Source organism: Lissotriton vulgaris, unplaced genomic scaffold (genome assembly GCF_964263255.1).
Source record: "Lissotriton vulgaris unplaced genomic scaffold, aLisVul1.2 SCAFFOLD_285, whole genome shotgun sequence".
Lineage (NCBI taxonomy): Eukaryota > Metazoa > Chordata > Amphibia > Caudata > Salamandridae > Lissotriton > Lissotriton vulgaris.
Genome location: NW_028246414.1, coordinates 1,133,571 through 1,158,441, shown reverse-complemented (window position 1 = coordinate 1,158,441; position 24,871 = coordinate 1,133,571). Strand labels below are relative to the sequence as shown.

General features: G+C 47.0%; 1 protein-coding gene across 2 annotated transcripts in view; it reads right to left on the bottom strand.

Moving 5' to 3' along the window:
* The window catches only part of LOC147665960 (copine-5), a 1,339,740-nt gene that overhangs the window by 390,556 nt on the left and 924,313 nt on the right, over positions 1-24,871 (bottom strand). For both annotated transcript variants that reach the window (XM_086949376.1, XM_086949377.1), the window contains one exon: positions 12,978-13,041. In XM_086949376.1, coding sequence (XP_086805502.1) covers positions 12,978-13,041 — 64 coding nt within the window. The remainder of the gene's footprint in view (positions 1-12,977; positions 13,042-24,871) is intronic.

Below are 24,871 nucleotides of genomic sequence, written 5' to 3'. Positions count from 1 at the left end.
TTCACATCATGTGGAAATACTGAGTGAGCTTTTACACACAGTGGGGAAACTCTTTGCTACAGGGTCATGCTGTGGCATTTATTCCCTGAGGGAAACAACACGTACAACGCAACTTTTACAAGGCACTACCTTTACAACAAAACCTTTACAATGCAAAATCCATTACAACGCATGCCATTACAAAGCAAACATTACAACGCATGTCACTACAACGCATACCACTACAACGCATGTCATTACAATGCAGTCATTACAACGCATACCATTACAACGCATACCTACACTATCCAACACTTACCCTACTGTTGCACCCCCTGGAGTTAGAATAGTAATTTTTACCCCTACACTATCCAATACTTACCCTACTGTTGCACCCCCTGGAGCTAGAATAGTAATTTTTACCCCTACACTATCCAACACTTACCCTACTGTTGCACCCCCCTGGAGTTAGAATAGTAATTTTTACCCCTACACTATCCAATATTTACCATACATGCAATGTAATGGTATGCGTTGTAATGGTATGGGTTGTAAATGTAGTATGCGTTGTAGTGGAATGTGTTGTAAAGGTAGTTTCAAAGAATTCGTTGTAATGGCATGCGTTGTAATGGAATGCGTTGTAATGGATGTTGCGGTGTTAAAAATGCGTTCTAAAGGTATGCGTTGTAAAAGTATGCGTTGTAACGGCATACATCCATTCCCTGATGCTGGGAAGTTCCAGGAAATCGAGAAGAACATAGAAAGAAAAAGCATGTGGACTTTTGGAAGAAGTCAATTAACTGGTGTTTTGGACCCACATTTGAAATCTTGGTTCCAGAGGTAGGAATAACAGTGGCTCAAGGGAGACTAGCCAAGATGGGATGAGCAATAACTGCTTACAAGCTACTACATGAGAGACACGCTATATAACTGCAATAAAAAGAATCCCACAGAAGGTTTGCCGCACCTAGGTAACTACATCCATCCTAGCCAGTGAACACCTGTGGGCTGAGGTAGAGATTTTTAAAATCTGACAATGAATCCTTTTTGTGGTCTTTGAGCATTTTTGTTTGATTCTGATCCTGCTCATAGGGGTTAAGGAATATTTTCCACGCCAATCAATAATATATCCTTCTTTTTCCCTTAACCATATTGTTAATTTGTGAAACATTTGTTATTACAATTTTAACTTGCACTTAAAATCAATGTGGGCATGGTAAGTTGTTCACTTCATTCTATACTGCTGTCTGGTTTGTTGGTTAAACATAACACCTCAATCAATTTTGTCTAAGGGTTTCCTTGCTACTCATGTCAAGATATTGAAGGTGCAAACGTTATAAGATAACTATGAAGTCTAATCACTTTCTGTGTTTTAATATATGTGCAGCAATTCTCCACATCTCTGATTATAGGGTAAGTCTAAAATGTTGTTATGATAAGTCAATATGTATGGTGAAACTTATCACCCATGAGGGAGGCGCTGGAGCAGGAATGTAGGTCAGGCGGAGGTCCTAGTTGAACATACAGGACTTCAGTTGCTTGCAGAAGTTGAGGAGCGACTGGATGGTCCTGATGTGTTAAGGGAGTTCATTCCAGGTCTTGGCGGTGATGTAGGAGAAGAAGCACCCTCCTGACTTGCTTCTGCAGATGCGGGGGAGACTTGAAAGGATTGTTGAGAGTAGCTATCTGTTTGGATGGTAGAGTTGAAGTCAGTCATTGAACTACGCTGGTCTGGTGTTGTGGAGGGCTTTGTAGGTGTGGATGAGCCGATTGGATTGGCATAATTTCTCATTGGATAGCCAGTTTAGTTTTATGGGGTAGGGAATTATGCGAGATCTCCTGGGAACGTCTAGGATGAGTCTGGCAGTAGTGTTTTGAATGGTCTGGTGTCTTTGAGTTAGCTGCTTGGAGATGCTGGCATATAGCATGTTGCAATAATCAGTCTGCTGGTCTGGGTGACAGTGTGTCCTGTGTATGTGGGGAGCCATTTGAAAATCTTGCAGAGCATACAGTGTATGAGGTGCTGGATAAGGTCACTGCGTTCACCTGTGTAGTCATTGTGAGTTTGTGTTGGACTTGGCCCTTCTGACAGGTTCACCCCTAAACTCACCCCTCGGACTGCCTTACCACTTCTAGAAGTTGGCATGTCTGTGTAATAAAGGTGAAATGACTGTCTGGCTTGTGAGCTTGTGGCTGGAGCTGGCTGGTGTGCCTGGCTCCAGGAGTCAGGATGGGTCTGCCCCAGTGGTGAGTGGAGAGATCTGCATATTGATGGCAGGGAGGAGTGCACCTGGGACCTGAATAGGGCTGGGCTTTCCCTACGCAATGCTGGCTCCACCCCCTGTGGTGCAACTGATGTCCCTAGCCTGTCCTGTGAATGGGGAGAGGGGCTGAGCACAACAGAGTGCTCCAGAACCAGCTGCGTCTGGTTTTCCCCCACCCTGCACCCTAGAGACAAAGGGATTTGGTGTATAAAAAGAGGCTGTGACCTCATGTTAAATGTTCTTGTTTCCTGACTTGAATCTACCAGGGGGGTGCTGCTGCTGGGCCCCAGAGGAAGGCTTGCCTCCCTGGGCCCGGCCCAGCCCCTGGATGCCTGAGGAACTTTGTTGCTGGGACCCTTCTGCCTTGCTTTTACTTCAGGACCTTGTTCCCTATTGTCCTGCCCTTGCCAAGGGTTGATGGTTCCTGGGCAGCACTGTGTTTTCTCTCCTACAGGACCCTCTTGTTTGCTGTGGTGCTCTGGGAGTGCTCTCCCCTGTGCCATAGCGCTTGGATTGCCAGGTGGAGCGCTTTTAGTGTTCGCTTTGCAGCGCTGAGCTGCCCCTTGACTCGAGGGAATCCCCGGCATAGGGATTCCCCCGAAAATGGCTCTCCTGCGGGTGCCACCCCGCTGATTTAATTATTCCTGGAGCAGGTGCCCACCCCGCTGTTAATGTGCCTTAACGGGTGCCCACCCCATTTCTACTTTTATTGTGGACTTCGAGGGTTCCCACCCATCATTATTGCCCCCGTAAAGTCACTGCGGTGGCCCTCGTGCCGCAAACAGGAAGTCAGGCACCGTAGTGCATGATGAGGGGCGGGACTTCCGGTTTTAGGGGGAAGTCCTGCCCGCCGCCGCGCTGGGATTGGTCAACAGTTCCGCGCCGGCGAGGAGAAGAAGAAGAAGCCGGCCGACTTATGGCCTCCCGTGGCCCGGGGCTCCCAGGAGTTAGGAAGAGCCCCGGGTCCACCAGCAACGCAGCACCAATTTTGCAGGGCTCCCATGCAGAGGAGGGAGCCCAGGAGATGGAGAGCCCCACCCGCACTTCCGACCAGAGGAGTCCTGCCGAGCCAGTGAGTGGGGCCCCGGTGTTCATTTTAGAAGAGGAGGGTGTCAGGGCACATTGCCGTGCCCGCCCCTCCCCTCCTGCGGGTGCTGTCATCGCGTTGGGGCACACAGTCATAGTGGGAGTCCCAGAGCGGGACTCCGACGTCAGGAGGCATTGTTGTTCAGAGCCCCGTGGCTCCAACGTCCTGGGGCAGGTTGTATCTAGAGCCCACGAGGCTCCACGCACATTGGGGGCATTGCAGAGGGTAGAGCGGCCCCGTTTGGCAGCGGGCCGCTCCCACGTTCCCCAAGCCCAGACGTCTCCAACGATGGGCAAGTGTTTATTTCTAGAGCCAGAGTGCTCCCATGCGCACAGTTATTTCTAGAGCCAGAGGGCTCCAACCCTTTGCACATTTTTGCGCAGTCTTTGTCCTAGGGCCAGTGAGAGCCCATGTTGCAGTTTTGACCAACAGCTGCCCAGCAAGTAGTGGGCAGCTGTACCGTTTAGGTTTTGCTTTCTAGGGACATGTCTTGAACTCAGGAGTGGGACGCACTCCTTCGCCCCTACTTTGGCCTTCCCCAGCTGTGCAGCCCTTAGTGCCAGCTGCAGAGTTTAGGCCCTGTTCTTGTCCTCAGCTGCCCAGTGTTATGATCCCGGTTGAGCGCCGCTGCAACAAGCACAGCAGAGTTGTGATGTTTCTCCCCATGAAAACTACATTTCCCAGAGTCCTTTGCAGTATGCTGAGGGAGGTTACTTAGGGGAACCACTTCCTGTCCTCCGTGTCGGATATTCTTAGAACCTCGGACCCAGTGAGGAGTACTGCGGATGCGGTTCCCTGAGATCTTTGTTATTGCTCCTAGACAGCGCTTCCTGTTGATTCTTAGTGTTCCTTGCGATCGGCAAGTTCGCCGATAAACCTGCATTTTGTCCTCTGTTGGCGAGTCCAGTAGACTCATGCGGAGGACGATTTTTTTTTGATCCTCGAGGGACTCCTGACCCGACATTGCCCTCCGTTGGATGAGCTTTCCTGGGCTCAAGCGGAGGACGACTGATCGTTGGATTCCCTGTCTGGCGGCTTGATTTTATATTGCAACTTTGCCCTCCATTGGTGAGCTTGACTCGAAGGCTCTTGCGGAGGACGAAAACGCTACTTATAAAGAACGGACGTTACCAGGCTAATATTTGGTTTGTCTGCAAGGGAATTGCGCCTTGCTGCCCTGGCATAGAAATACCTTTGGCATTGCTGTACTATTGTGTTTACCGATTCGTGGATGCGAACGATCAGGTACACATGCAAGTGCCTCCCTTCCCACACTGATTGCTGATGCTTCATTGGAATAAAGATACTGTTTATTCAAGTAATAATTACTGGGTGATGTAACCCTCACTGGATTATTTTGGATTATCGTTATTAGCATCAACTACGCTGTTCCTCTATGATGTCCCTTTCACAGTTAAGACTTTAACAAAGGGGGGGAACGTACACTTTCCATCCTATTCATCTGCATTCCAGTAGCCCTAGTATTAGGACTGTGTGTAAGGGTTGTTGTGCGCTATGTATTACAGGTGGGAATAGCGTTGTTCACAGTAGCACTAGTCCCGGACGTGGGTGAAGAGACTTATCTTCCACATTTACCGAGCCTTTCATATTATTTCCAGGTAGATGGAGAAAGGGGCTAGTAAGCTGGGGTATGTCACGTTGTGTTTTGCTAGTAGGGAATAAGAGAAAGGTCTGACTCACGTTCTTTATGTTTGTCGTTTCAGATCTCCTTCCCCGCAGTTCCCTCCCCTCCCCGCGGGCTTTATTGCCCTCGCCTGATCCTTCTTTAACCTTTGGCTATAACAGCATTCAAGGTTTGGATAGATCAGGAGGTGGCCCATATTTTGCATTACGCTGATTCCAAGGACTTGGAGGATAACAGAATATCCGACCCAAGATTATACGTCCTCCTGATCAGTGGATGTAAAAATGGCTACTCTAGACGATGTATTAGCAGCCCTTGTGCTAGTTCAGTCGGAACTAATTACCTCCAGACAGGAGACGACGGATCTCCGCAACCGTTTAGATGCTATTCAGAGGAGCCCATTTAATGCAGGGGCCTCCAGTACCACACCACCAAGTCCAGTGGTAGTGGAAATGCCTATCACCATTCCCTTAGCAAATCCGGAACGCTTTAAGGGGGACGCAGGTTCTGTACAAGTCTTCCTCACACAGGTGATGCTGCATTTTTCTTGTAAACCCCGATCATTTCCTACTAATCAGGCCAAGGTGGCTTTCCTCATCTCTTACTTGGCCGGGGATGCCGCCCAATGGGCGGTACCACTGATACATAGGGATGACCCAGTCATACACGATTGGGAAGCATTTAAAGATGAGTTTATCAAGGTATTTGACCGGAGGGCGGATTCATATACTGCAGATAGGGAGCTGTTACAGTTGCGACAGGGAAATCAGGATGTATTGACCTATCTGAATTCATTTAGGAGACTAGTTACCGAAACGAAGTGGCCTGATGCTAAACAAGCCTCCCTATTCCACCAAGGATTACGAGAGGACATGAAGGACATAATAGCTCAAATAGACCCCCAGCCAGCCACATGCGAGGATTTGATTAACTTAGTGTTACGTTTGGATCACAGATTACGGGAACGTAAAGGCGATCCTAAACTTCAGGGAAGGACAGTCCCCTCATCTGGGCCTTCGAAAACCGCAGAGAAGGACACAGCCCATGCTACCGAACCCATGGACAACAAGGTTGTGCGGACTCCCCAGGTTCTTAATTAAGGAACCGCAATCCTAGTTCAAAGACATGAATTGGTCGACATGTTTCAGCTGTTACTAGCCAGGAGACAGTCGCTGACCGTGTAGGTACACGGAGGGGAGCCGCGTGTGCTAAAAAATACGCCGCGTGAAGACATCCCACGCTGTCATTCCTGTAGGGGCGCATCCATGTCCCTTTTGAAGTCTTCTCATACATCCCTACCAAGTGTGTAGTGTGGTGTTGACGGATATTTTCCGTGTAATTTCACTGTATATATATTTTTTTCACACTTAGAGCCTCTCTGGAGGGTGCGCCTTAGCGCGCGCATACCACCGGAGGACTTTTATATAGGTCCTGAAGAAAGCTGAGCGACACGCTAGTAACAGCTGAAACATGTCGACCAATTCATGCCTTTGAACTAAGATTCCGGTTCCTTAATTAAGAACCTGGGGAGTCCGCTCACTTTGTTTTTAATCAATGCGGGGTGGCCATTATTAAAAAAATTTCTAAAGGCACAACCCTTGCAGTTTTTAATTTTTTGACACATTTGCACAATCACAGTTAGTCACCTCATAATTTGGGCACTGTTGCACTCACCACATCCTGCTCCGCTGTAACCAGGTGTCGTAGCACGCTGGGGAGACATTCGGTCACCCCAGCGGGGACCCGATGATGAAGCATGTCACCAACTAGTGGTGAGTGAGGGTCCTTCTAAGAAGTAGGGTCTTCTTCCCCCACCCACGACCGGGTGACCAACAAGCCCCTAGACTCTTCTCCAAGTTGAGGATAGTCTCCTGGGCACAATCTGGGACTTTGAGACTACCCCGCTGTGTGCTCTACACACGTGTGAGTATTGATCACGCGTGCGGCGCAGAGTGGAGTTTGTTTTTAACAAATCTCACAATTATCACATTTAATACCATTTTTTTGTATCACAGTCACTCCTTTGTTGTTTATTATTTGATGTTTGGGTGTCATAATGAAAAGGCCACATTCAGCATAATCAAGGCTCCGCAATACGGTGTCATTCTAGGTATCCCCTGGTTGAAAAAACACAATCCTGAAATAGATTGGGTGACTGGCACCATTACGTTGAACTCCTCGTATTGTAGGGAGAATTGTTACAAGGATACAGTGAGGCCTTCTTTGGCATTAGCCTGTGTTGAGTATGTGGCCACGGCAGCTGAAAAAGAGGTGCAGTTACCAGAAGTATACAGGGAATATGAAGGGGTCTTCGATGAAAAACAAGCAGAAACACTCCCTCCACATAGGCAGTATGATTGCCAAATAGATCTGGTCCCTGGTGCGGTGGTTCCCTGTGGACGCTTGTATGCTTTAACTGAACCCGAAAATGTGCATTTGAGGGAGTATCTAGATAAGCTTTTGAAGCTTGGTTTCATACGTCCGTCAATGTCCCCGGCGGCCTCTCCACTTTTTTTTATTCCGAAGGCCAATGGGGAGTTGAGGGCGTGTGTTGACTTCAGGGCCTTAAACGCAGTGACAACCAAGAACAGATATCCCCTTCCTTTGATTAGTGTGTTATTGGAACAGGTTAAGACCGCCACCATTTACACTAAGTTAGATTTGAAGGGTGCTTATCATTTGGTGAGAATGAGAAAAGGGGATGGGTGGAAGACCGCCTTTAAAACCAGGTATGGCCTTTTTGAGTATTTGGTGATGCCGTTTGGGCTCTGCAATGCCCCTGCGGCATTCCAGTACTTTTTGAACGATGTGTTGCGTGAGATTCTGGACCGTTACGTCATTGTCTACATAGACGACATTCTCATTTATTCCAACTCTGAGGAAGTCCATGTACACCATGTTCAAAAGGTGTTGAGTATTTTGCGGGAGCACAGTCTGTACTGCAAGTTGAGTAAATGTGACTTTCATGTTTCCACGGTGGAATTCCTAGGGGTCATGCTCAGCCCCCATGGTCAGGAAATAGCCGAACGGAATATCAAGGCGGTGAAAGAGTGGCCTATTCCGCGAAATGTGAAGGATGTGCAATGCTTCATAGGCTTCGCTAACTTTTACAGGCGCTTCATTAAGCAGTTCTCTCAAGTAGTCGCTCCCATCACGAGACTATTGAGAAAGGCTCAACCTTTTGTTTGGGAGTCTGTAGCCCATGGAGCTTTTGTAACTTTGAAGGAGGCTTTTGTGTCTGCTCTGGTACTTGCACATCCGAATCCTGACAAGCCCTTTATCGTGGAGGCGGATGTCTCTAATGTTGCTTTGGGAGCTGTACTATCACAGAGACATGATCAAACAGGACAGTTGCATCCCGTTGCGTACATGTCCCGGAAGCTGAATGGGGCTGAGTGCAATTATTGTATCGCAGAGAAGGAGCTTCTGGCGATAAAAGTGGCATTCACGGAATGGAGACATTTCTTGATGGGGGCAAGGCACCTGGTTACTGTCTATACTGACCATCGTAACCTCCAGTTCATGACGGCTGCTAGACATCTCACGCCCAGGCAACTTCGGTGGATGCTTTTCTTTTCCGAATATCATTTCACAATCACGTATAGGCCTGGGGTGGACAATAGGAAGGCTGAAGCATTGACTCGCCAGTCCTCTTCTCGATCTCCTGAGCATGGGGAGGAGAAAGCCATCATTGATCCAGCGAAAAGGGTGTGTGTCATACAACCTGATGCATTCTTGGAGGGGATCCGGAGGGGTGTCGACACCTTCTATTGGAGGTCCTGGCTGCGTAGTCACAAGGAATGGAGGATGTTGGATGGTTTTCCTGTGAATAAAGGACGGCTTTTGGTTCCTACAGTTCCCCTTCGGAAACAGGTGTACCAGTGGTGTCATTGTTCCTCCAGTGCGGGTCATCTTGGGGTGGAGAAGACGGTGAATTACATCAATCGGAGGTGTTGGTGACCATCGCTGAGGGCTGACGTCGCCGAATGGGTGTTAAAGTGTGTGGTCTGTGCAACTGTCAAGGCGGATCATCGTCGCCCTGCAGGGCTGCTGCAGCCTTTGCCCACACCTCATGTTCCGTGGGAGCGTATATCAATGGACTTTGTAGTGGGCCTACCTAGAGAACAGGGGTGTACTGCGATCTTGGTGGTGATCGACTACCTGACGATGATGGGACATTTCATAGCCTGCCCACAAGTTTCCACAGCTGGGCAATTGGCTCGCCTACTGATGGTGCACGTAGTTCGTCTGCATGGGTTGCCGGCTGTCATCGTCTCTGATAGGGGCTCGCAGTTCACCGCGCAGTTCTGGAAGTCTTGGTGTTTCTCTTTGCACATCAAAACAGCGCTGTTCACCAGCTTCCACCCGCAGACGGATGGCCAGACGGAGCGTCTCAATCAGACCCTGAAACAATTTTTGAGATGCTATGTGGATCAGGGGAAGGACAATTGGGTAGATTATTTGTGGCTGGCTGAGGTGGCGTATAACAACGCTACTCATAGTGCTACGCAAGTATCTCCCTTTTACTGTACATACAGGCGCCATCCTCGTTTCCTTCCGTTTCTGCATCCTGTTCAGGAGGATAAGGTGCCGGAGGCGGCGAAAAGGGTTCTGCATATCAAGGATACTTTGGTGAAAGCTCAGGGCAATCTCATTGCTTCCAAGGCAGCGTATAAACGCACGGCGGACAAGCATCGACGTCCTGGACCTTTGTATCAGGTAGGGGATATGGTGTGGTTGTCTACTCGGAACATCAGATTCCGTAAATACAGTGTGTTCAACCCTCGCTATATCGGCCCTTACCCTATTGAGCGTTGTATCAATCCGGTGGCAATGAGGCTGAAGCTCCCAAGGCACCTGAAGGTGCACCCGGTGTTCCATGTGTCCTTGCTGAAGCCGTCTCTTTCCTCTGTGTGACGGCTCCCTCCGCCTCTGGCGGTGCAGGACGGATTGGAGTATGAAGTAAAGGCCATTCTGGACTCGAAATGGCAAGGACGAGGCCTCCGTTACCTGGTCTCTCGGAAGGGTTACGGCCCGGAGGACAATACTTGGGAACCCGCGTCTGGGATTCATGCGCCTCGTCTGGTGTCTTTGTACCATAGGAGGTACCCCTTGCGTCCTGGGCCTTTGCGGCGCTCTCTATGAGGAGGGGGATGTACTGTTATGATCCCGGTTGAGCGCCGCTGCAACAAGCACAGCGGAGTTGTGATGTTTCTCCCCATGAAAACTACGTTTCCCAGAGTCCTTTGCAGTATGCTGAGGGAGGTTACTTAAGGGAACCACTTCCTATCCTCCGTGCCGGATATTCTTCGAACCTCGGACCCAGTGAGGAGTACTGCGGATGCGGTTCCCTGAGATCTTTGTTATTGCTCCTAGACGGCGCTTCCTGTTGATTCTTAGTGTTCCTTGCGATCGGCAAGTTCGCCGATAAACCTGCATTTTGTCCTCCGTTGGCGAGTCCGGTAGACTCATGCGGAGGACGATTGTTTTCTGATCCTCGAGGGACTCCTGACCCGACATTGCCCTCCGTTGGATAAGCTTTCCTGGGCTCATGCGGAGGACGACTGATCGTTGGATTCCCTGTCTGGCGGCTTGATTTTATATTGCAACTTTGCCCTCCTTTGGTGAGCTTCACTCGAAGGCTCTTGCAGAGGACGAAAACGCTACTTATAAAGAACGGACGTTACCAGGCTTGGTATTCGGTGTGTCTGCAAGGGAATTGCGCCTTGCTGCCCTGGCATGGAAATACCTTTGGCATTGCTGTACTATTGTGTTTACCGATTCGTGGATACGAACGATCAGGTACACATGCAAGGGCCTCCCTCCCCACACAGATTGCTGATGCTTCATTGGAATAAAGGTACTGTTTATTCAAGTAATAATTACTGGGTGATGTAACCCTCACTGGATTATTTTGGATTATCGTTATTAGCATCAACTACGCTGTTCCTCCATGATGTCCCTTTCACAGTTAAGACTTTAACAAAGGGGGGTACGTACACTTTCCATCCTATTCATCTGCATTCCAGTAGCCCTAGTATTAGGACTGTGTGTAAGGGTTGTTGTACGTTATGTATTACAGGTCGGAATAGCGTTGTTCACAGTAGCACTAGTCCCAGACGTGGGTGAAGAGACTTATCTTCCACATTTACTGAGCCTTTCATATTATTTCTAGGTAGATGGAGAAAGGGGCTAGTAAGCTGGGGTATGTCACGTTGTGTTTTGCTAGTAGGGAATAAGAGAAAGGTCTGACTCACGTTCTTTATGTTTGTCGTTTCAGATCTCCTTCCCCACAGTTCCCTCCCCTCCCCGCGGGCTTTATTGCCCTCGCCTGATCCTTCTTTAACCTTTGGCTATAACAGCATTCAAGGTTTGGATAGATCAGGAGGTGGCCCTTATTTTGCATCATGCTGATTCCGAGGACTTGGAGGATAACACCCAGCAAGTAGTGGGCAGCTGCTACGTTTAGGTTTTGGCGCAGTGGCACAACCTGGACCCTTAATATGATTTATGTGCTGTTATGATTCATGTGCTATTACTTTTTTGGTGTTAGGAAATGTACTGTGTGTAGTATGTTTTGCGCACCCTGTGTTCTGATACCTCTAGACATATGTTTATGCTTAGGAGGTTGTTTTATCAAGTATGGGGTATACTAGTGATTTCATGGTTCCTTGCGTGATATATACCTAAGGTGGTTAGAATTGCGTAGGAGGTACTTACCAGTGGCTACTGGTTGTGTGCTACGTTTGCTATTTGGTGCTACAAGTATTATATGTTCTAAAAGTGCTAGTTCTAAAAGTGCTTATTCCTGACAGTGGTCCAAGTGGCCCTGTCCCGTGTATATAATCCCTTGTAAATATTGCCAGTGCACAATGTACATCCTGTGATTATGATTATGATGTGTTTGGATAATACAAAGGCTACTTTTGATATAACCTTGTGTGGAGTTCCTTTTGTGGGGGGCCTTGGATGTTGTTGCTGGTGGGTGCGTGCGCAAATGCTTTACACATCGCCTCCGGGATAAGCCTGACTGCTCGTGCCAAGCAACCAAGGGGGTGAGCAGGTGTTATCTTGGCGGGTGACTTCCTTGCCCTGACTAGAGTGGTGGTTTCTGCCTGGTTTTGGCGCAAGCCTTAGCAAACCAGAAATCCCCATTTCTAACAGTATGTCATCTAGGATGATACCGAAGTTTCTAGTGTGGTCTGTGGGGGTTGGCCTGGGCCTGTGTCCCAGTTCAGCTGACCAACAGAAGGAGTCCCATGGGGAGCTCTTGTTTCCCAAGATCAGGATTTCCATTTTGTCCATGTTGAGTTTTAGGCAGTTCTCCCTCATCCAGTTGGCCACGTTGGTTATGCAGGAGGTAAAATTAGCCCTGATGCTTTTCTTCTCAATGGTGAGGGAGAGGATGAGCTGTGTGTTGTTGGTTTAGGAGACAATGTTGATGTCATGGACTCTTATGATGGGGTGAGGAGTGCCATGTACACGTTGAAAAGGGGTACCTGCTCCTTGGAGGACTCCACAAATTAGCTTCTTGTTTTCTGAGGTATATGGGGGAGTCTGACTCATGTTCTGTCAGAGAGGAATGACATGATCCATCTCAGGGTGGGTCCATGAATTTCTGAGTCATGAAATCTAGAGATGGGGATGCTGTGTGATGTTGAGAGGCAGAGGAGGATAAGAGCGGTGGTTTCCTCTCTGTCTTTATGAGGAAAAGTGTCAATTAACTAGTTTGCTCTCAAATAAAACCTTTAGTCAATGATTTGTGCAGCCACGCTACTTTTACAAAAGACATTTATTAATATTTCCTGATATTTGCAGGAACAAAGTCGCTCATTTTGCACATCCCCAATTTTAGTGTATCAAATGTACAATATTGCCGAAAGAGTGTTCCATTGTAATTCAACATATTTGTAATAGTGTAAACAGAGGATTTTGGCAGGGGATGGAGTGATGGTGCTGAAGGCGAGGACAGGGGTGGTAAGGGAAGAGCAGTCTGACTCACTCTGCAGTTCCCCAGTTCTTCTGCTGATAGGATGATAGTTCCACACTTCTTCCCTGGAATACCGCTGCAAATAAAAACAAAGAAGGGTCAGTTAACAGGAAGAGAGTAAACTAGTCCACAGTAAAATGAAGAAGTTCGTATCTGGTGAATGCAACCAGCCTAGAGAGAGATAAGACTATCTTAGAGGAGGAGGGTGAAGTTGAGGGAGACGAGGCTAGACTGAGGAGAACGAGGAGGAGGAGAGAAGAATGGAGAAGAGAAAGGAGACCAAGGTGGAGAGAGCAGAAAAGTAGAGAGAGAGATGAGACGGTGATAGAGAGATTATACAGAGTAGAAAGGGGGGTTTTATCTAGGGAAAATAACTCCATGATAGACAGAGAGGCTGGGCAAAGAGACAACACCTGGGTCAAGAGAGTTGGATCTCAGGCCAGGACACACAGAGCAGATATCCGAGTGGAAAAAGAGGATTTTGGGGGTCAGGGGGGGTGGGGGCGGTGAGGCGTGAGGGTAGAGAAATAGAGGGAGAGAGAGATGATCAGGATGGAGGAGATGAAGAGACATAGGACGCCAGGAGAGAGAGGGAGAGAGAGAGAGAGAGAGAGAGATGAGCAGGGTAAAGGAACCTGTGGCAGAGAGCAAGAAACTAAAGGTGAAGAGAGAAGAATTAGGTAGAGAGAGGAGCCCAGTTTAAATTGAGGAAATGAAGGGAGACAGGCCCAGGAGAGACATGGAAAGATAGATAGAGGGAACCAAGGAAGAGAACGCGGATGCCACGGTGGAGAGAAGAGACTATTTAGAAAACGGTTGACGAGGAAGAGAATAAAGAGAGAGAGAGAGAAGGGAAAAGCCGCAAATGGGAGAGACATTAGGAAAGAGAAAGCAGTCCGGTAGAGAAAACGAAACACAGCAGATGAAAAAGTGGGCATAGAGAGAGAAAACCAGGACTGAGAGGAGAAAACACGATAGAGACAGGACCAGTTTATAGTGAGAGGGCCCACTACAGTAAGCGGGCACCAGGGAGCGAGACGAGGGAGGAAAGAGATACTAGTGTAGAGAGAGGCACTGTGACGGAGAAAGAAAGTGGGACAGAAAAAAAGATGAGAGACTGAGGGAGAGAGAGGGAAAGAAAATGTGAGAGTAAGAAAGGGAAAGGGGATGGCGGCTGAGAGAGCAGAGAGGACAACAGAGACTGGGGCAAAGGGTGAAAATTGGTCAGAGAACCGACTACAATAGACAGAGTAAACTGGGGTAGAGACACAGAGAAGACTGGAATAAACATATGAGATGGGGCTTAAGAGAGGAGATCCAGGCAGAGTCTTGGTGCCTGAAGCGGTGAACAGCTGGGCTTGCAAATCGATGACAGGAAAATCAACAGGATTAGTACTTAAGAGGTGAATCCTGCAGGCAACATGTCGCTCACAAAACGGTATGTAAAAGAACAAGACCATCCTTGCTGTAATGTTCAGATGTTTAAAAATGACTGTGTCATTACAAGATCGGTACAAAAGTAAAAATTAGTGCGACACACATTGTGGTCAAAACCTGTGTTACAAAATACATGGATAAAAATGGTCTAAAGTCCAATGCATCTAAAGCAACTTTCAGCATAAGTCTGTGTTCATGGCACGTCGTTGCGTCGGATGGCAGGGTTGGCCCAGACTCATCAGTCTGCTTATAATTGACCTCTGACCTTGCCATGAGAAGTCGCGTCATTTTAGTTATGCAGAGTGCTTGTTGTTCACTTGAGAACTATGAATGTTATGTGCATTTTGGGCGAATAATGTCCTCACGAAAAAATCTGTAGTTCTCAAATCTTTTGGTCACCTAATTAGTTTCTGGACCACCTGTTTGTGACAAAAAGGAAGCAATTGACCATATAAATGTAAAACCTGATGAAAAAATATTGCAAGCGAGATGCAAGTATCACTCTACTCATTGAAAAATACAAATTCCAAACAAACATTGGTCACACAAATAAAGTATGTAACGATGTAAGCACCAGTGGCGGCTGCCATGTTCCTAGGGTGATGGGGTGGGGAGGGGTAGTAAAAAAAATAACATTCAATGAAACACTTACTGTGAGGCGCGGCACCACGTCGTCCTCCACTGCTGGTCTCACTTCCAACAGGGGACCAGGAAACTGCACTAACCAATCCTGGCACTGCTATCACAGCATGAGAGCAGAGCACGGATTGGTTGGAGCGGTCTCTCTCTGCGCTCCTAAGAGCACTGGAGGCCTGCGCTTTCTCTAACCAAGCTGTCTAAAACTGCTATGTTAGAGAACTTTAAAATGTGCTTGACTGGCAGGCCACCGCTAAACGGCCGGACAAACAGGCATACACATTTTAAAGCACACAGCTCCCTGCTGCTGTCACTCGGCACGGCAGCACTGGCCCTGCCTGTCACTCAGTTCAGGACAGGTCGGCTTCCAGAAGCCTTTGGTGTTTTAGCAGCGGGATAAACAGCCGGAGCGTGTGCCCATAGCAGGGAGCGCACCAGCCCTACTGTGCGTCGCTGGGGTGCTGGGAACAGCAAGCAGTTCATGATCCCTGGAGCTGGCAGGCGCCCAACCTGCTGAGAATACTTTAAAGGGTGCCTTAGGTGCGGGGGCTCGGACTGAGTGATCCAAGTCCACAAATGTCTTCTTTCGGGGGAGCAGGGCACGCAGCAGGTCACGGGTTGCGAGTGGTTTACCACCTACTTGAAGTATGTGGTAAACTGCAAGTGTTTTGCGGCCGCAAATGAGGTTGCAAAACAATTGTACATGGCATGGTGACTCACTATTAGGAAGGGACGCCCCTTCCTAATAGTGAGAGTCGCACTATTAGGCTGGGAAAGAGATAGGCGAGAGAGAGAAGCGAGAAAAAAAGGATGTAACCATAGGAAGAGGGGGTAAGCAGGGTTGGGACTGTAGACCAGTCCGTAGAGAGAGAGAGCGGACAGAGGGAAGGATGGAATAAAGAGATAGAAGACAGCAGTGGAGAAAACAGTGGGAAGTAGTTTGTGTAAAAAAAAACAGGGAGACTGCAAGAAAGAGAGAGAAGTCTGGGGTTTGGTAGCAAGGAACCCAGCAAATGAGAGAAGTCCAAGTTGGGGAGGGAAGACTGTGAAGTAGGAAGAGCCAGAGAGAGCGATGGGATGGGGGTAGAGAGAAGAACTGAAAGGAGAGGACGAAGTAAAAAGATGGAGCCCAAGATAAAAAAAAATGAAGATAGAATGATAGAGAGATAGAAGAAAGAAAGAGAGAAAGGAAAGACTGGCAGTGAAGATGGAAAAAAAGGGTAAAGAGTGGACTGTTAAAAAGGAGGACATTTTAGGCGTGAGCAGGTAGCGGAATGTTCTAGAGGGATCTGTGCAAGAGATGTGCGAGGCGGTGGGGTGGGCATCTGCGCTAAGAGAGGAGATAGGAGAGTGATGGAGATGAAAAGCGTAGAGAATGAATTCTTTGTGAATGCCTCTCTCCCTCGCTCTCTCTCTGTATCCCCCGTTCCTCCATCCCGCTCCATGTTCTCCCATCTCTAATCTAGCCCACCTCGCTCCCTCGCCTCTGTTCTTCTGAACCTTTGCTTCCACCTCCCCCGTGCCCCCCTTCTGCTTGCAGATACATTATTCTTCTTACTAAGGCTTCCATCGTGCATTTTGCCTAATTACGCCTAATTAATCCTGGCATAATCAGATAAAATGGAAGCCCCGGTGGGAAAATGTATCCTTTGTGTAAAAAAAGGATTTTACACTTTTTTTGTGCAGAAAGTAGTATCTATGCGCATCAACCAGAGCAGGGTAGATAAAATTAGCTCTACTTTAGAAGAAAACTCCCCACCTTACTGTGGACACAGACACCCAGAAGGCTGTATGAAGATGATACAGCCCCTGCTTGGGGGGGCTGGATTGCTCTGACATCAGGGTATTGGCCCGAAGTTTGTACATAAAATATATTTTTTATATTTACAGTTGTGTTGCGCCTGGCACATTTTGAAAAATAGCTTGTCGATGGACCATTCTGAGAATAGGGGGCATATTAGCAAGAAACTAGTTAAAATTATCGCCGTTTTAGCGGCAGAAATCTGCAGCTAAAACGGCGATAATGGGCTTGCTAATATGCGTTATAGAATTCCAATAGAAGCCCATGTTAGATGTGCAGGACATCTAACCTGGGCTTCTATTGGAATTCTATAACGCATATTATCAAGCCCATTATCGCCATTTTAGCGGCAGTTTCCTGCCGCTAAAACGGCAATAATTTTAATGAAGTTCTTGCTAATATGCCCCGCAATCTTTTGCGTGATCCGCTGTATTCATCGTAAATACTTTGTGCAGCGCATTCTCCAGGAGAAATATTAGCAGACATGCAAGTAATAAAAGTCTGTTTGAACAGCCAGCAGAGATCCAGATTTTCGTGTGCCTGAAAGGAGGAAAGTAAATTCTCACCGTGCATTTGTTTAAAAAAATACTTGAAATACTCGCATGATTTTACTTTTATCTTTGTGGTCAGTCAGGATGCCTCTCCGGCGCTCTGTAGCACAGCCCCACGCGACTACGAGAGCAGAAGTACCAAAAGTGACGTTATGACCCACCTCTATTGGTAATGGGAAGACAACTCTTGCTTTTATGAGGTATTGCTTTTTAAATGTACCCCTGTGGTGATGCCTACGGACCTGCCATGTAAAAACAATCTAGTCCCTTGTCTAGAGTAGTGTGTCCCACCCCCTCAATGTTGTGAGATAATGTGCATGGAACTGTAGGATTGAGATTCCTCGAAGGGGGGTGTATGCCCTCTGTTACTGCAGCGTGCTCGCCACAAAAGTACCAGCTTGTGTAATTGGCCGATTTCCCTAACATGGCGTTGGAAACATCTTTGCCTGCATATGGAATTGTTTTCTCCATTTCAGAGCTGACTGGAATATACCAAACTTCCCTTCAAGCTCACTCCGTGTATTTTGCATGGGAAGATGCTTTCACAAATGTTTTCCTTCTCAGGTGTCAGAAACATTGAACAGTCAAACAGTGAAGCAGCTGGATTGCCAGCCAGCTCAAAAAAATCATTATAGGCATTAGCATCTTCCAGCTAGGATCTGGAATCATCTTGAAGACACAGGGGATTTATCAAAAAAATTGAGTGTTGCACAGAGGATGACAACCCTCATGCTAGCAAGAACAGTAAAGTGCCTCTCTTGAATCATTGGACCTGCCACACCTGCCTTCTTGCTGCTTCTCTTCTGACTTTCTCCAGTAACAGTAGAGTCATCCGTGGATGAGCCTGCTCAACCCTCTAGAATATCATAGAGCTGCCCAACACAAATGACAACCAAGCCATAGTGAACATTACCCTGCCGTGATGCCAGCTGGAAGCTGAGCGGGTGAAGAGAGCAGATAATGGCTGTAGATAGAATGTCAAATGCCCAGCTGCCGATGGCTTAAGGCATGATCCTAGGGTTAGGTCGCCAAAGATGTCTGGCAAGGATGCAGGGACTTGATGTATCGGCGGCCTGGATTTGGCCCATATAAAGAGGGTGGAACAAGGCAAGTTTTATACCATTCTGCGTCGTCCAATTAATAAAAGTTAAAACACCTGAAAGCAGTAACTGGAGAAGATGGACAAAAGTGCAGAGAGATTAGCCCGGTGCCTTTTAAGGCACCGGGCTAGTCTGTCCGCACTTTTGTCCATCTTCTCCGGTTGCTGCTTTTCAGACTTCTATGGCTACCTAATCCTAGGATCATGCCTTAAGCCATCTGCAGCTGGGCATTTGACATTCTATCTCCAGCCATTCAATGGCCTTTTACTTTGACTGTGCCTTGGTCTTCTCAGTGGATGTTTCCCTTAGACGGCACAATTACCCTGGTTCTTAATTGGAACTTTAACAGTTCAGATATCCCTCTGAACTTAATATTTTACAAAAGATTCTTCCAATGAAGGGTGATTGTTTTCTACTTCACTTCCATCTATACTTCCCAGAAGCAGACCCGTATTTGAAGATTGTGGTGAGCCCCTTGTGTTCGAATTTGCTTTTGAATAAACTGAGACTGGATGGCAGTTGCTACCAACGTAAATACATAGACAGCACCCTGATGAAGGTTGCACTACTCGTTTACACCGACTTGCAACTTCTGAAACGAACGTCGGCAAACTTCTGTCTTCGTATATTCTTCTTCTATAAAATATAGCTACAGAATTTTTAATATTGCACTATAACAGTTATTACAATATGAATTCATCTTTAGGACCTTATGATTTCTGTTGTAGTTGATGTCTTTGATGTGTATATTTTTCTTTAAGTATGATTGAATGTGATTGTCTTTTCTTGAACTTGTTATGTAGTAAGTTAATTGTTGTCCCTGTTTTCATTGTATCTTTATGGTTTAGTTGTCGTTCATTGTATGTGGAGCTCACAAATTGTATGTATATGTTATTGTCAAAAATCACTATTTTATATGTTAAAAAAAGAATCTTCAAATCTAAGAATATTAATGTATAAATCAAACTGGTCTGACGTATGGTACCTTCACATCATAAATGTTCTATATTTAGGTTTTGGAGAAGTTTATGTTGATTTCTGTTGCTAGTATCCTCATCTCGAAACTCATTTAGTTACTCAGGGACCCTCTTTATGTACTTGAACTGCAAAATGTGAAAATACATCATTGATGGCAACACTGTGCATGGTGAGGGCAGGAGTTAGTTACTTCAGGTGTCGAACAACAGTAAGTTAAGAGATAACTAAAACTGGTGAATTTCAGGGGTTTTGTGCATTTTAAAACATATGTGGTATATTTTTACCTAACTTTAATGTCCCTTTAACCACATACTTCTCACAACCTCACATATTACATCACTCATGGCATGGTCAGTGAGATCACTAATGACATCATTCAGTGAGTGTGAGTGTTTTAAAAACGTTTATGAGTGTTAAATAAACATTCCAAGGTGTATTGGTAAAGCAGTGGGTGTCTGAGTGTCTGTATGGATGATTCAGAGGGTGCACGACTGTATAAGTGAGTGATTAGGTGTCTCAATAAATGTATGGGCGAGCGACTGGTTGTGTGAATGTCTGTATCAGTGTGTCAGTTGGTGTCTAAGTGGCTGTATGCATGTGTGAGTGGCTGTGTAAGTGGCTGTATGGGTGAGTGATTGGTTGTATGAGTACCTGTATGGGTGTCTGGGTGGGTGGGTGAGGGTGTGTGTGACTGCCTGTATGGATGAGTGAGTCAGAGGTTGTATGGATTATTTAGTGCATGTGATAAGGGCTGTATGGGTGAGTGAGTGTGTGTATGGCTTTGTCAGTGAGAGTGTGTTTGTGTCAGTGACTGTTTAGGTGAGTAAGTACGTGTTAGTATCAGTATGAGTAAGTTAGTGGGTGAGTAAGGGGCTGTGTGATTAAATGTATGGGTGGTTGAGTAGGTGTGTGAGTAGCTCTATGGGTTACTGTATTAGTGAGTGAATGATTGTGAGATTGGCTGCATTGGTCAGTGTGTGCTTGTGTCAGTGACTGTTTAGGTGAGTGAGTATGTGTTAGTCTCAGTATGAGTAAGTGAGTGGGTGATTTAGTGGCTGTGGGATTGACTGTATGGGTGAGTGAGTAGGTGTGCGAGTAGCTCTATGGGCGACTCCTCCGTGAGTGAGTGGCTGTATAGGTGTATGAGTGAGTGAGTGGGTGTATGAGAAGCTGTATGCGTGAGTGAGTGGGTGTATCAGAGTTTCTGTGGATGATGTAATCAGTGATGTCATTTGAGATGTCATCAGTGATGTCTCTGACCATGTCATGAGTGATGCAAAATGTGAGCTTATAAGTAGTGCTTTGCAGGGGTACACTTTATAGTTAACTCAGCTAACTATAACTGCTGAATTTCTTTGCTTTTGTACGAGTGAAACCTGAGCCTAACCATAACGTCTCTGTAACCTTTTGTTTTTTAGTTAGTTTCTAAGTTTTAATTTAAATTCATTCCCTAACTATAACATACCTGTAACTTTTAGTTTTTTTCAGTGAATTTCTAAGGTTTTCTTAATGCTGATTCCCAACTATAATGTCCCTGTAACCTTTGTTTCTTTCAGTGAATTGCTATGGTTTTTGGGTTTTGCCTGCACAGCATTTGTGTTGTGATTGATAAAGCTATTGTTTTTAATATAAACTTAAACGAGGTTACATCCCACCTCCTGTCTTTTCTGGCTTCTCATTGGTTCCTGAGCGCGGCACTTACTTTTCCTCCGTTTCTATTGGGGGTAGCATATTTTCCTGCAGTTACCATTGCTTGTTCCTTGTCTGCTTCTCTTATCAGTTTCCCATACCCAAAATACTATTAACATCAGCTTTGGAACTATTTTTTCACAACGTTTTGCCTCTTTTTGCTCTTTACGCTTGCAGCATAGGTATATAGCAATTTATCACCCTGAGAGATTCAGTGATTTGCACAGAGTCACAGGATGTGGCACCGCCGAGACTCGAACCGGGATCCCCAGCTATCGGGTCAGTGGCTCTCATAACTCCTCTGCTGTTTGTCAGGGAGCTCTTTCCTTCGTCCCAGGCGATGATTGATAAAAACAGCTCTTTATTCATCACATAGGTGAAACCGTTGAATTACCAATTCTTGTATTACAGTGAGATAATGTTCACTCCCATCAAACCTAGCAAACTAGATAATTTTGTTTCCCCTTAAATCTGACATCTCTGTGAGGCATTTCAGGATGTCTGAGCTACATTCTGGCAACCCCCTATTCCGATCTGCTGAGCTTGCATCCCACTTTTCTGGGCTTTAATTAGGGGAGTCTAGCAAAACGGCCTCCTTCCATAATCTACCTCTCCTCTGACCGCTAGGAGTAGGGAAGACTGATGCCTAAGTGGGAGACATTCTGATGTTTTCCTGAGAGTTTAGTTTCCTCTGGCCGCCCTACACACTGATCTCCATATTGTTTTGGCAAATCCTAACTGATAAATGTGGTTTACTTCACTAACTTGTTTTCATTCCTTCTGATTCATCTTGCTGATACTTCTTTTGACTTCTAAATTCCCTTATAGGCGCTTAGTGTCTGGTGTCGGTAGTCGCTCATATTCGGCTAGTTGCAGTTTTGAGTTGCTAATTATTTAAATAGTGGAGCACATGTCCCAGAATGCAATTTAAAGGTAACCAAGCCGAATGAAGGGTTGGTATCTTAGTGACCAGCTGTCCTCTCACTTCGGTGCTTTTTTCGAAGTGCTGTTCATACAGTATAAATCTCTGTGCCCCCGGAGTGCATCATCCTTATTTTTGGGAATCATATGTTTCTAGGAGGCTAAAATAACCTGTCTCTGAAGTAAGTGACCCGACCACTGAGAGCTGGTAACACTGCCTTTACCTGCACGCCCCCTGAACATGTGGATTTAATCAGTGCTTGGAATGAGCAGCAGAGCAGTGCACTCCTTTTTAGGTTTTGCCTCGCCAAAGATGCGCTCTGCGCATCTTTTCGGCGCAGGCGAAAACCTGATGAGAAGAATAGTGTGGCTTGGTTCGGCCCTCGTCGTTGATTGGCTGGCTCCGTAAACGGAGCCTTGCCATTGGACGAGGGGCCTGTCCGTCAATGCCGGACCAGACACGGGGGCGTTCCCGACATTCTTTGGCTTTTGCCGACGTCACGGGACGCCGGGAACGCCCCCGTGTCTGGTCCGGCATTGCCGGCACTACTGCGTCTCTTCTCCTCCGTCGCCGGCCTCCAGTCTCCTCCTCCCCGATTGCATTGCCCCGTGACTGGCCGGCCGGCCAATCCTAGCGCGGCCGGCCGGAAGTGCCCGCCCCCCGCAGCCCGGGGAAGAAGGAGAGCAAGACGGCAAGCACTATGGCGGCGCCCGCGGGGCTCCCGTGGCCTGGAGGGAACCCCGGGAGATACAGGTAAGTGTTTTTTTTCCTTATTTGTAATACTGATAAAAAATGTTAACATATTTAGAGGCACTGTATATACCATGTGTAACTACTACCTAACACATCTGAAAGCTAAAAGGCTGAATCTACCGGGCCTGGCATCAAAACTGCAACATGCAGGCTTCACACAAATTCCAGCAGAGAGTATGACGTACATACCAAGATGTCTTCCCAATTGGTATGTTTGATAGATTTGGTACCAGAAAACTGCCAGAGTGAAATCATGGTTCTAGCCCTGGGCTTTCATTTAACACAGTGCATTCTGGCAGATGTAGTCCCAATTTCTCTTCCATCGGCCCGAAATAACGTGATATTCATGGGGACATGGCGGCTCCAGGCAAGCACGACCATGGATGGTTGGGCACCGGTAATATTGTGGGGGGAAAATAAAGTAATTTACCATATGTACCCAAAAGCATGGACATTCTTACCGACTTCAGAGAACATCAGCGTTCAGCACTTCCACCCAACCCCCTCCCCCCTGCCACGCCCCCTCACTCTTTGACTGGATTAGTAAGGGTTAATGGAAGGCACATGCTTTAGTCCAGATGCGGCTTGTACGCCCTGGTCTAAAACATGCATGCTAACTTCGATCATATTATCAAAACGCGTTTCAGTTTTTCTACAGCGTCTGCATGTCGCTGAACTGCAGCTTCAATACCCAAAGTCCTCGAATGCGCCTGGAAGCTCACGTGTGGCTGATAGGAGCACCGATTGTAAGGCAAACAGCGTGGAACCGAATATACACAGTAAGCTCTCATGTTAAAAATTAAAATGTTCCCGCCTCGAATAAAGCAAGCTCATTGGGCACAAAAAGATTGGCGCAGGTTTTGTGTGTGAGCATAGAAGGGAGCGCTTATACATCACAGAACTTCAGGGCGCTAGAAGACCACAATAGTAGACACGGATATGTGGGAAGGTAATAGACGCAACCTCGCCGGGTCAGAGATCGCAACATCTCGGCGCACGGTCTGTGGTCAGCATAGCCCATTGTGTGCCTACGGACGCATCTCACTGCTGGACTTAACCCCCTCCCTCCCGTTAGAGTCAGCAGTCTACAACACAACGCACAGAGGGAGAGACGGTGGTAGAGTCCAGGGTATGACAGATTTAGCAATCCTCGTCCTCTTGATCACTCGATATAGCTGCCACCATGCTGCTTTAGTTTTCCCCTACACGTGTCACATAGGTCTTATGAGGGAGAATCCGATTTTGCTCATCTCACTGACGTGCCGTTACTCTGGAACAGCAGGTCTTTCAAATTGTTCAACTTGGTTACGCCCCTTCCCTTTTTGTCCAGCCCTCCACATGTATCACCAGTAGGTGATCAGACATTGGTAGAGCATGCCAGCATTCTAATCAGAAACGTTTGGGTGCTGTTTGCCAGTTGTGCGATCAAATTTGACCCAAGGCAGCACGGGGCGCAAGATGCTACTATCAATACTTCTTTAGGGGCCAGGTGGGAGAAGTGAGCTGTGAGGAGTGAAGCCAATACTGGTTCTCAAGACTAGTTCAAATCCTTTCTGCCATGGATTCTCAAGATCAAATGGTGTCCTTGACCTTGCAGGACATGCACTTTAACGTGTTGATTCTGCAGTCCCATTCTCCCTCCAGTTTGTTGTGGGGTTGGAGTACTTAAGTTTACTGTCTTACCCTTCTGTCCTCCCAGGTATTTACAAAAGTGCAATTAGTTGTTGTGGGTCAATTTTTCCATACCTCGTTAACTGGCTGTTAAAGGCTGTCCTATGCCACTTGAAAGCAACAGTTTCATTGCTGTCCACCCTAGGATCTGCTGTCTTCAACCTGTATGGAGGAGTACCTTTATAGGGACCATCCTGGACATGGTGCCTTTGAAGGCTTTTCCATCTTCGCAATAAGTCGGGGAACATTTCTAGCTCATGCCTTGCTTCCGACTCAGATTGTCCTGAGGCTTCTTGGTCTTGTGCATAATCCTGGAGCATCGTACTCGCTGGCACATGTGGGCTCCGCAGTGGAACCTTCAACTTCAA